The 13,617-nt window shown below is 42.0% G+C and overlaps 1 protein-coding gene across 1 annotated transcript in view; it reads right to left on the bottom strand.

Annotated features, from left to right (window-relative positions):
• Positions 1–3,944: 3,944 nt before the first annotated feature.
• The window catches only part of LOC309822845 (ubiquitin-conjugating enzyme E2 E2), a 355,948-nt gene continuing 346,275 nt past the window's right edge, over positions 3,945–13,617 (bottom strand). The window contains exon 6 of the mRNA XM_082654894.1: positions 3,945–4,740. Within this exon, the coding sequence (XP_082511020.1) occupies positions 4,643–4,740 (98 nt within the window). The 3' untranslated portion in view covers positions 3,945–4,642. The remainder of the gene's footprint in view (positions 4,741–13,617) is intronic.

A 13,617-nucleotide genomic window follows, 5' to 3' on the forward strand; every position in this document is an offset into this window, starting at 1 on the left:
AGGGGCCTAGTGTTCCAGGCCCAAGGGACCAGCCAGCTTCCCAGGGGAAGCCTGGATGTGGGAGATGCATGGCTGTCATGGGAGGTCCTCAGAGGCCGGCCTCAACTCCAAGAGCTCCCAGATCTGATGTAGCTGGAAATGCCATGCTCAGCAGACAACTCGGAGTGCTCCAGTTTTCCTCTGTGGACAATTACAGGACCAGTTTAGGGTACGGGACGTGCCTGTGTGGCTTGAGGCCCATGCCACAGACCTGAGAGCCCTGTACAGAGGGGACATGTTAATAGGTTATAAAGCCACCTTGAAATAAAATACATGGCTAAGTCAGGATCCTCTGGTAGGGCTGTTTTGTACAATTTCAACTGTTTTCCATAGTAATTACAAACATATCTCGTTTTTCTTTTTTTCAATCTGCATAAAGTATGGACTATCGCTGTTGGTTCATTCATTTTTTTAATCAATTTTTTAAACTGAAGTATAGTTGATTTACAATGTTGTGTTAATTTCTGCTATACAGCAAAGTGGTTCAGTTATACATACATATATATATATATATATATATATACATACATTCTTTTTAAAATATTCTTTTCCATTATGGTTTATCACAGGATATTGAATACAGTTCCCTGTGCTATACAGTAGGACCTTGTTGTGTATCCATTCTATATATAATAGCTTGCATCTGCTAATCCCAAACTCCCACTCCATCCTTCCCCCACCCCCTCCCCCTTGACAACCACCAGTCTGTTCTCTACAAATGCATCTCTTTCTAAAGCACAAATTATTATGGAGACATTCAAAGAATTGCCGTGCCTGGTAATAGTTAACAGCACTTTCATCACAGCACTGAGATGCAGAGAAGTTCAGGACTCTTCCAAGTGATGGCTCCCCAGGGCTGGGCAGTTTGTAAGGCAGCAGCTCTAAGATTGGAAGTACTGCCTGGTTTCCCATCTAACACCAGGGCCACACTTCCTACAACCTTATTTCCCATTTATTGAAGATGGCAAGACCCCCAGCACCTAAAACTGTACAGCCCCTGGACTCTAAGACTGAATTAGGCCAGTTTATCTTGATAGTATGATCTCGTCATTAGGAGAAAGGTGTGTATGGTTTTGTAGTTGACAACAAGGGCTCCGCTGTCACATGCCTGGTGGAACTCTCACTTCAGTACTTTGTTAGCTGTGCAGGACCCAGGGCCACTGTCTCTGTCTCTTCAGGCTGCTATATAAGCCACGGACTAGGAGGCTTATAAGCTACAGAAATATATTGCTCACAGTTCTGGAGGCTGAAGTCCAAGGCCAGGTGCTGACACGGTTGGGTTTTGGTGAAGGCCCTCTTCCCGGCTGCAGACCGCAGCTTCTCACTGTGTCGTCACATGATGGAAGGGGGTTCGGGAGCTCTCTGGGGTCTCTTTCCTAGGAGCACTAATCCCAATCACGAGGGCTCCACCTTCATGACCTAATCCCCTCCCAAAGGCCCCACCTCCTCATACCATCACCTTGGGGATTAGGATTTCAACTCATGAATTTTGGGGGATACGAACGTTCGGACCGTGACACCCACCTACACCCTACAGGGCTGGGCGAAGGTTTTTATTAGGTAACGCGTACGGCCTGGTGTATAGTACCTTCTGAATAAATATTTCCTTTCTCCCTAATTCCCAAACCAGTATTTCAGGATGAACGTTTAGATTTACTCTCTAATCTTAGAATAAGAAGGAAAGATCGACTACTCCTGCATTTGCTATCTTCAATGGATTCCTGCAGAAGAACACATGAGGACTGTTCTATTTATTTGCAGTTTTACGACAAATTAAGGCCACAACATTCTGAATTGTTTAAGATCAATAAATACCATTTTAAACTACTTTCTCAATTACCAGTGGTCCTCCCTCAGTCAAGGATCTGCCAACTTTTTATTTAACAAAGCTACAAAATACAACTAGCAATAGTATGTTTGGAAAGTTAAATAATAATAGGGTACAAAGTCAATGCTATCCCCATAATTATTAGCAAAACCATTTAGCTTTCTGAGAGCTAAGCTACTGTCAAATCTTATTTCACAAGTGTTATCGAAAACTTATTAGAATTGTATTGCCTGCTCTGATGTCAAATAAAATTACCATGTTAATCTGGAATCTAGACTTAACAGGCTCAACTAAGAGTTTCCTGGTCTCTCTGGAGTTTTTCCAGCTTTCACGGTTTGAAGGGAAGGTACATTTGTTTGTCATTAAGTCCTTGGAGTTCATAACATGGGGAAAGAAGTTGTATAGACTCTTCATATCAAATTGATAGAAAACCTGACCATGGAATAGCAAACACGGATTTCTGATAGGATTTCCTACTAGAGGTGTTATAATCTCTGTCTCCTAAATAACACATGTTTTAAAATGATCCAAAGTACAACCAGATTGGGGATGTAGATGTAATATATTAGAAACATCATTTAAAATGTGTGTCCAATGGTGCTGACATTTTAAAAGAAGAAAGGCAAACGGAATTTAAATACTCCCTATAAAAGTCAGCATTAATATCATGAGTCTGGTTTAATCAGTCAAAAGTAAAAAAAAAAATAAGTTTAATAAAATTTCATATTAAAATGATTCAATGCTTTTAGGGTTGAATATTTTAATCTAAAGTATTAAACTAAACATATAAACCTCGGTGGTGAGAAAGTCTGTAGGTGGTAAAATACTCTGGGTAATTTTCTAAAAATCAGTCTTGTATTATATTAATTAAATTTATAACATTTTAAGGAAAGAAATGTTAAACACAGTTATCTGACTCTTTCCCCTCAGTCTATGGTGGTCTGTAACGGGCAGTGGCAGACTACAACTCACGGGCCAAACCTGGCTACTGACTGCTTTGGTAAATAAAGTTTTATTGGAACACAGCTGTGCCCATTCATACACATTGTCTGTGGTTACTCTAGTTACAACTACAGATTTGAGTAGCTGTAACTGAGGCCGTATGGTGTTCTGTGAGCTGGAACCTGTTTTCAAATAAAATGAATGGTAAAATCGTTATTAAAAAAATCCTTAGGCACTGTGGTTTGAAAGTCCCACTTTCAACATTTAAACGTATTTTCTGTAGGATTTCTTTTGAACCACTAAAACCCAATGAAAACTGCATCTTCTGAATCAGATATTTAAAATGTTTCTGATAAGGATATTAAAATTGACGTCAGAACTATTTAGAGGTAAATGACTTACGTTTGTCAATCCTATTTACCAGGAAAGATGTTCCTTAAATGAGACCAGGCTGTATGGCTGGCTTGTAACTATAATTAGTAGAAGCAGGAGTTTCCAACGGGCCTTGTAACACAAAGAACCCTGAATATTAAACAGCATGTCAGTGTGGTTTTCAAGCTGCACCACACACAAGTTTCCTCAGCCTCCTGTAGCTGCAAACCTAAAATAGCCTGAAGGTCAAAGCCAGACAGACATACTCTTGTCACTGAATGTGCTGACCATGACTGATATGAGTTGAGTTTACTTCCTCCACTAGAATTATGGTGGAAAAACAAACTCCAAACTCAAGGGCAATCACTATAACAATCTTAAGAGGAAAAAGAAGAGAGAAATAAGTCCCAAAGTGGTCTCACACAACGATCAGCTCAGACCTCACTTTCACTAGGACCCTCCTTGTGGAGTCACATATCTGAATTATTGCATCAAGAAGGCTGTAACAGAAAAGCTGTCCGTGAGAAAGTACTGTGAAGCCAATATGCAAAAACGAGAGTGATTGGAAACGACCATAAAATCATCAGGCTATTGACAGCTGGGGAAATTCCACATGCCAAGCAAATCAGCTGCAAGGAAATATGAGAGGCTTGAGGTGAAAAAAATACACCTGAATCCGTAATTGAATTAGACAAGCCTCGCTGCACGGAGAACTCTGCTGGTCACCAGGATGCAAAGCAAACGCCGGGTTGCCAGACGCGCGTTTATCAGCCACAGTGATTTATTGAGTGCTTTAATAATACAAGTGTACATCAACTGATCCACAGTCAAAAGTGGCAGGTCCCTAAGAAATTTACAAGCACTTTAAGTAAATCAAAATACATATTATTTTGTTCAATCCAGCAGTCTTCTGTGTGGGGACAGAAGGCTAGTGATAAACAGAGTCTCAGTAATGCACAGTGATTCTGATTGAAGCTTTTGTACAAAAATCTGGTTCCCAGTAGCATGCACCCACCGATAAAGACTTCAGTACAAAAAACTTAACCCTAAGCATTACACTGGAGTAGAAACGAGATAGAATTCTGAATTCGTGTTTTCCCCAAGATCACAGGAAGGGAAAAAGGATCCAAAGAAAACGAACAACAAAATAACAGAACCACACAGGAATATGAAGCTTTGAAAGAAAGCTCATATTATTACAGATCTGACATTGTTTGCACTGAAAACAAAAGTTCCCATCCACGTGGAGGTGGGATTAAAAAAAAAACAAACCCAGATCTTTCAAGTTAATAGAAATTAAACAGGGAATAAAACGGGAAGGGGTGGGGGGCAAAGGAAAGGGAGGGTGGGGGATGGATGACATTCCATCACAAAACGGTTCAAAAGGTGATAAAAATAAGACAAGCAGAGCCGAGGTGCGGGGCCCCGATGCACTTGGTGAGTGTGCCGCGGGCCAGGGCCCTATGTGGCGTACCGCTTGGTCCACTGCCTGGCCATCCGGTCGTGCTCCGCCCTGTTGGTCATGTACTGTGTGGCGATGCTACCCACCAGCGGGTCAGCTGGAAAGGAAGCAGAGTCAGAGGTCAGTCAACACCAGCAGCTTGGCCTCTTCAAAGCCGGGGAAGAGAGGAGTGTCTGGAAAGCTGGCCCTGGCTCAAGGCGTGGGCAGGGAGGCGAGATGCTGCGCCCTGGAACAAGGTCACCTTCGCCATGACCTGCAAGTGACCTGCCCCGGAGACCGCATCTCACCCCCGCCGCCCGAGGAGCACCTACCTGTGCTCTGACTGCTGCCTCTTGTCACGTCTCCGGACGAGCGTGACTCTCTCTGTCCCCACCATACACATGCTTCTCCCCCTCTTCCTCCCCTGGTTTTCAGGTAGATGTTTATTTCACAGAGAAGATGCAGGTGGGCTGTGGGCGGGGCCTGCAGGGTCCTGGATACGATCCCCTGGGGGAAGGGGGCGGGGGAAGCCTGGCCAACTCCCTGACCTGGGTTATTGCCCAGGCAGGGGTCCAGCAGCAGGTTAGTGACCCACTGACACAGGGCGACAGGCTGCTTCTGCCTCTATATTTGGGAATATCAAAGCCACAGAGCTCTCTACTACATAAACAGCGATGGATGTTAGTCACAGCTAACCCTCACTGACCTACCACGTCCTAAAACTTTAACACGGGAGGGCTGGCACGGGATGAAACTGCAGCCTAAGGATGGGGGTCGTCAGGGCTGGAGCTGGGCCCTGACTGCAGGTCTCCCGGGACACTGCTCCACCCAGACGGGATCAACGGTTAATGAAAACAATTCAAAGCAGCTACAAAAAAAACGTAATTTAGGTTTCTGGAGATCCCAGAATCCACCCGTCTCCCTCCATTCTCTAATCTCACTTCTTCCCTGAGTTTTATTTCCTGTATTTTTGGTGTTGAGAATTTGAGTGTATTAGGGCACGTGGATAAGAAAGAACCAAAAGGGAAAAGGAAAAATATTAGCAAAAGCTAACGTTAAATATGAAAAAAAGAAAATAGGTAAAGAATATGGAAGTGGGTTTGTGGTCTAATACCACCTCGTAACTCGGGAAGATTCTGAGAGTCTGCTAAGACCCAGTAAGACATCCAAGGTCACACCTTCACGATAACCAAGGTATTAACAGGAAGTCCACCTTTTAGCGATCTGCTGCTGCTGAGGATAACAAAGCTCGTGAAAGTCCTCCCGACAAGACTTTGCTTTTATTTTTTTAATTTTGTTACAGTTCTAACATTATATTACGCCACTTTTTTTTTTTTCCTTTTTCGCGGTACGCGGGCCTCTCACTGTCGTGGCCTCTCCCGCTGCGGAGCACAGGCCCCGGACGCGCAGGCTCAGCGGCCGTGGCTCACGGGCCCAGCCGCTCCGCGGCATGTGGGATCTTCCCGGACCGGGGCACGAACCCGTGTCCCCTGCATCGGCAGGCGGACTCTCAACCACTGCGCCACCAGGGAAGCCCACACCATGTTTTTTTGTTTGTTTGTTTTTTCTTTTTTGTTTTCTGGCTGTGCTAAGAGGCTTGTTGGAACTTAGTTCCCTGACCAGGGATCCAACCTGGGCCCCCTGCAGGGGAAGCGCCAAATCCTAACCACTGGATCGCCAGGGGAGTCCCCAAGACTTGCTTAAGTTTTAACAAACCTCACTTAAGTTTTCTTGGACTTGTGCTAAGTTTGTTACAATTATTCTAGGGAGAGGCCAGTTTCTTATATTCACTTACATCACAAACAATGATAGTCAATGGGTGTGTTTGGAATGTCTGCCTCTCTGCCTACTCTGTGATTCTTGTCCTTCACTTGCCAAATGGTGAAACTCTATCACTTCAACTAACGGAGCCAGGGTTCAAGATGATTGAAATCAGCAGTACCAGATGTAGACACTAAACACCTGGGATTGGCAAGATATTTTTTAAAAAAATGCTGTCTTTCAGTTCAGACTATAGAGTCTAAAAAGGGCCAAAGACAGGTCTGAGTCACATTTCTCTACCTTTGAAACAAATCATCTTGTTTCAATTTCGAATGCAAAGCCTTAGGGTGGAACCTGGGCACCTTCAACAGAGCTTACATCTACATCGCTCAAGACAGCTGTTGGGTTAAACACACTCTACATTAGTGATGTGCGCTGAAGAGCCATCTGTACTTCCTGACTTAACTGCTCGAGGTAAAGGACAGGTTTAATGTCAGAAGAATGACCAGTGACATGAATGTTCTAGTGCAAATCTACCCTCACTGAGAGTGGGCATACTGGGAACAGGAGTCTGCTGTTTCAGCTCAAAGGAGGGAGAGGGAGAAGGAGACAGTGGGGTGGGAAAAGCATCTATACTATTTCAACAGGGGCAGAGGGGAAAACCTCAAAAACACGGTAGAGTGTTCTTGATAAAACTCACATGCGTTGTGCAGACATTTTTTGGTACGCTTAAATAATTAGCAGGAAATTCCTCTGAGTTCCTTGTATAATACCTTTTCAAGTTCGATTTTGAAAAGAGAAATATTTTTCCATCTGCAAAATTATACATGCTAAATATAAAAATAATAATTAACAATTTCAAAAAATCACTTCACACAGTACACAGGACAGAAAGTTGTAAGTGAAAACCGTTTGCAAATTCACTGAGAGAAGTACTGTTAACATTTTGACTTACATCTTCCCAGACTTCTTTTCTAAACTACAATTAAAATAAAAGATCATAGTCTGCTTTTGGAACCTTTTAAAAACTCACTGTATGGTGAATAACTTTTTATATCAATAATTATATCCTACTTGATCATTTTTATTTGATTTAATTTTTTAATTGAAGTATAACTGACTTATATTACTATATTAGTTTCAGGTGTACAACACAGTAATTTGATAATTTTATAGATTATACTCCATACAAAGTTCTTATAAAACACTGACTATATTTCCTGCACATCATTTAAAATATTAACCTGAATTAATAACCAGTCTTCTGTTTAGAGACATTTGGGTTCTTTCCTTTTTTTTTTTTTCTGCTTTATAAAATGCTGTGAAGAACATTATTGTGTGAGCATCTTTGTAAATTTATGCAAATCTTAAATTTAAAGTGTTAATGAAGGAATAAAGGTATAAAATGAAGGAATTTAAAAATCATGTGTTATCAAATAGTTCTTAAATGCTAAAATGTTTTGTTGAACAGAAAAAAGTTAAGACTACCAGTAACTGAATAGAAACTATGCAATAAATGTATATCCAATGATCACTGCAGTGAATTTAGTGGAATGAGATACTCCTTTTGTAGTATATTTATAATTATGACTTGAAGTAAGATTGAATCTTGTTATTGGGTTTCACATTTCCTGGATACAGATACGCCAGGGATGAAATAACGATGACGGGTGACACATCTTCTTCCTCCTTCTCCTCTACTTTCCTATCTGACCTCTGCTTCCCTACACAGCGCCAGGCGCCTGAACAGCAAGCATGGTTATTTGCGAGTGAGTGAAAGGTGATCTCAGTGCTCTGCCCCCTCCCCTTTTTTGGAGATTCGTGTTACGTGCACCTTTGATTCCAGAAGAGAAAGGCTCAGGCGACTCCTGCAACCCCATCTGAAGGCTCACCCGTGACGGGGGCTATACTGGAAACATTGGAAACCAGAAGGGTTCACAGCCCGTCCAGGAAAGGAGGGAGACAGGGAGAACGGACTTGAGGATATGGGGAGGAGGAAGGGTGAGCTGTGACAAAGCGAGAGAGAGGCATGGACATATATACACTACCAAACGTAAGGTAGATAGCTAGTGGGAAGCAGCCGCATAGCACAGGGAGATCAGCTCGGTGCTTTGTGACCGCCTAGAGGGGTGGCATAGGGAGGGTGGGAGGGAGGGAGACGCAAGAGGGAAGAGATATGGGAACATATATATATGTATAACTGATTCACTTTGTTATACAGCAGAAACTAACACACCATTGTAAAGCAATTATACCCCAATAAAGATGTTAAAAGAAAAAAAAAGACTAAAGCGGGTAAGAAGCAGCTACGTGGTTAGAGGGAGCGGAGAACGACGGGCAGATGGCCGAGCCGCCCAGTGATTCCATTTGCGAGGCCAGGGAACATTCTCTCTTGGTTGGTAGGTGGAATGGGAGAAATCACATGGCAAAGAAATGCTGACTCCCTTTTCTCCCTTTTCATATATTCTCAAAGAAACACAGACAAAACCAGTCCAGTATGATGGAAAAGGGGGTGCGCTCCGGGTCCAGACTGCCTGCCTTTGTACCTCGGTTCCACCGATAACTGTGTCATGTCAGGCAAAGGACTTAACTTCTCCGTGCCTCGGTTTTCTCAACTGCAAAATGAAGTTGCTACAGTTGTTGTTATAAGAATGAAATGAACTGCTCTATAGTTGTTTTAAGAATGAAACGAACTGATTATTGTCAGGCACATACAAAACTTCTGCTATCATTTTCAAAATGAAGACAGGAAAATGAATATTCACGTGCACCTTAAAAGAAATATAAATCTTATTGTCCTCTTGAAGACATTCTCTTCAGATAAAATCCATAAAATCCAAAGTCTTTAGCATGTAATCATTAGAGAAATGCAAATCAAAACTACAGTGAGGTATCACCTCACACCGGTCAGAATGACCACCATCAAAAAATCGACAAACAGTAAATGCTGGAGAGGGTGTGCAGAAAAGGGAACCCTCTTGCACTGTTGGTGGGAATGTGAATTGATACAGCCATTGTGGAGAACAGTATGGAGGTTCCTCAAAAAACTGTAACTAGAGCTACCATATGATCCAGCAATCCCACTACTGGGCATATATCTGGAGAAAACCATGGTTCAAAAGAATACATGCACCCCACTGTTCACAGCAGTACTATTCACAATAGCCAAGATGTGGAAGCAACCTAAACGTCCATTGACAGATGAATGGATAAAGAAGATGTGGTACATATATACAATGGAATATTACTCAGCCATAAAAAAGAATGAAATAATGCCATGTGCAGCCACATGGATGGACCTAGAGATTATCATACTAAATGAAGTAAGTCAGACAAAGACAAATATCATATGATGCCATTTCTATGTGGAATCTAAAATATGACACAAATGAACTTATCTATGAAACAGAAACAGACTCACAGACACAGAGAAAAGACTTGTGGTTGCCAAGGGGGAGGATGATGGGGGAGGATGATAGGGGAGGGATGAATTAGGAGGCTGGGTTAGCAGAGGCAAACTATTATATATAAAATAGATAAACAACAAGGTCCTACTGTAGAGCACAGGGAACTATATTCAATATCCTGTGATAAACCATAATGGAAAAGAATATGAAAAAGAATGTGTGTATATATATGTAACTGAATCATTTGCTGTACACCTGAAATTAACACAACACTGTAATGCAACTATACTTCAATAAACTAAACTAAACAAAAACAAAACCAACAGAGTCCTTAGCATGGCTCCCAAGAGCATCATGATCTAGACCTAATCTTTCCAGCCTTCTCCACCCATGCTTTAAACCAGAATTAACAACTCGCAGCTTCTCCAATAAGCCCTCCAATAAGCTCTCTGCACCTTTGCTTCTGCGACGTCCTTTGCTTGATGGGCTTCTACGAATTTCTCAACATTTAGCTCAGGCATAGCCTCCTTGGGGATGCTTCTAGGGGCTTTGTAGCAGGCTTATGTGTCCCATTTCTGTTTTGTCTGTTCGCACCTCTATCACTGTGCTGAGAACGCTGCCTTTTAGTTGTCTGTCTGCTGTACAGTCTACATTTCCCATGGGGCTGGAGCCCACGCGTTCAGTCATTCGTCAACTATCACTGAGTCCCTACTATGTTCCAGGTCCTGCAGAACTAGTGCTAAATAAGCAAACTCCTGCCCTCATGGGACTCTGCCTGGGTCCCTCTGTCTCCGTTTCCCTCTCGTTAACCTCATGTTTACTGCGATGTATGAATGGAGAAGAACGTAAGACAAGTAAGTAAGGAACACACAAAATAACAGCCAGAAGGAGCAGTTACTCCATAAGGCAGGTGTCCCTCTGTAGCACTATATGCTGGCTCACCATAGAAGTTTCTTCTCTATACACGACTAGCAAGTCAGTAAAGGGGACCTGATGGAGAGTGTGACAGCTTTCTTGTCTTGTCTTTTTTTTTAAACTTATTTATTTTTTAATTTTTTTGTATATAAGCAGGAATCCTCCCTCCCTCCCTCCCTCCCTTTCTGGCTGCGTTGGGTCTTCGTTGCTGTGCACGCGGGCTTTCTCTAGTTGTGGCGAGAGGGGGCTACTCTTTGTTGCGGTGTGCGGGCTTCTCATTGTGGTGGCTTCTCTTGTTGTGGAGCACGGGCTCTAGGCTCACAGGCTTCAGTAGTCGTGGCACGCAGGCTCAGTAGTTGCGGCTCGTGGGCTCTAGAGCGCAGACTCAGTAGTTGTGGCGCACGGGCTTAGTTGTTCCGCGGCATGTGGGGTCTTCCCGGACCAGGGCTCGAACCCACGTCCCCTGCACTGGCAGGCGGATTCTTAACCATTGTGCCACCAGGGAGGTCCTAACTTAATTATTTTCTTATTGAACTTTGTGGTTAGCACTTTGCCATGTCTTGGATTCTTCGAGGCTATAAACCACCGCTTCTCCAGCTGTCCCACCATCTCCATGATGAGCACTTACTCACCAAGTCACTGGAGGCTTTCTGTGGGTCTGCCTTGCCATGAGGAATAGCTCTTTTGTGTGTCTTTCATGGAACTTTTCTTCCATGGTTTGGTTTAGCCTAGTTTTATTTAAATCTTCTATAAAATTAAAAAGTAATTGATGCCCATTATAATAAATTCAAATAATAAAGAAGCATGTATGATGTAAAGAATACGATCTTCTTCCCTTCAATTTCCCACCATCTCAAGGTAACTGCTGTTAATGGTTGGATGCTCACTCCTCCAGACTGTTTTCTTTAGTTATATTTAAACCCAATGGGAATCACATGATTCTGCAACTTGCACTTTCCTCTGGGCCAATATACAGTAGTTGTGTTTCTAAGATACTAGAAATAGACCTAGCTTATTACTTTTAATAATTAGAGGGCATTCCTTTGCACAGTTATTCAGCTTTCATTTTTCCATCCCCTACTGATGCACATTTATTGATACATTAGATTTGATGTTTTGCTATCAGGACTAGTATCACCATCTTGTATACATCTTTGAGCATAGGTTTGTGTCGTCCTGGAGGGTAGATTCTTCTAGGTGATGGTATTGGGCCAGAGAGTACAGTACACATTTAAACTTTTTGCCAAATACTGCCAAACGGCCCTTCAATAAAAGGATGTACAATTTATCCTATTTCTGGACATTCTCCCTAACACTGCATTACCAATCTTTAAAAATTGTTTTTGTCAAGGTAACCAAAAAAAAAAAAAAAAAATCCCTGTCGTTGTATCTGGATATAATTTGATGTCTACTGAGGGTTAACATATTCTTGTGTTTGTTCGCCATTTGTGTTTCTTCTCCTGTGACGTGCTTATTCATGCCTTTTGCCTATTTTTTCCTTACTAGCATGAAGGAGTATTTTATATATTATAAATATTAAGCATGCACTGCAAGTTCGGCTTTGGCCTCAGCATTCAGCCAAAATTGCTTTAGTCTTTGGAGGACTGAACAGACAAATGCCTCCTTTGATGTTATTTTGAGCTTTGCTGAACTTGTGGAGATCAAAGATCAGGTTACCATCATATTTAATAAATACAGATCATCTTTTGGATTATTACTAATATCGGAATACTGGTTTTTAAAATATTGGTAAGCATGATGAATGTCAACTTGGGACTGAAAATCTCTTTCAGTTGAAGACAAACAATATGACATACAAGGAAAAGATTTGGAACCGTCTTCACATGTATTCACACAAACGCTCAAAGTGAGATGGGAGCGCAGCTATCGTGAGGAAGAAGGCTTCTGGCACGAAACAGGCCTTACAATTGTCCACGGCAGATACTGAGAGTAAAGCACTTGTAACAACCAGTGGCTGCTGGCAGAGAAAGCAGTGCATCCAATGACTGTGTGAGTCAGGAAATGAATGCAAACATATTAGAGATACAAATGTGAGGGCATAAGGCTTCTGTTGGCTTCTGAAACACCCAGAAGACATCGTCTTTAACCATTTTGCACACAGCTCCGGTTTGTGGGAGGACCTGCAGGGACACTGCACAGTGATCGCCGTGAGCCAAATCTTTTAAGTCTAGGGGGTGAGGAGGTAAGTCTTCACCTTTCTGTTATCATTAGAGAAAAAAGAAAGCTTATTGACTTCATAGCAAAATCTCCACTAAGAGTAACCCACAGTGGGACAGGCAGCCAAAGAAAAACATGCTTTTCATCAGGCGAAAACATCTGTCTAAGTCTTGCAAGTGTGCAGAGGAGTCTCCTAGCAGCTGGCAGGGCTCAGAAGTTATACTGCAACATCATCATGACAAACTTTAAAAACATATCTAATTTTTTTCATGAAATTAAAAAAAAATTTTTTTTTGGCCGCTCAGCTTGTGGGATCTTAGTTCTCCGGCCAGGGATTGGATTGAACCTGGGCCACGGCCGTGAAAGCGTGGAGTCCTAACCACTGGGCCACCAGGGGGTTTCCTCTAATTTTTAATAATAATATTATAGCATTACTTAAATTCTTAAAACAAAATTTCATATTTATTCTTGTATCTCAGAAGATCACTTTATGGTGGGAACATTCAACATTGCCTTAGGTTGTTTATTGGTTTTAATGCTGGCTGTTCAGTATTCAGCCAGAAATGAATTCAGTGCACCTCTAAGGAAAATACTATTTATCTATTGTATGTGGAGGAAATATTTTCTCCCAGTCTTTTATCCTTTAACTTAGTTTATAATGTCTCTTGCCATTACAAGTTTAACATTTTTCAGTACTTAAATAAGTCAATCTTTCCTTAGTATTTTTTAGTGTG

The sequence above is a fragment of the Grampus griseus genome, assembly GCF_964374135.1.
Source record: "Grampus griseus genome assembly, chromosome: 5".
Taxonomy (NCBI): Eukaryota; Metazoa; Chordata; class Mammalia; order Artiodactyla; family Delphinidae; genus Grampus; species Grampus griseus.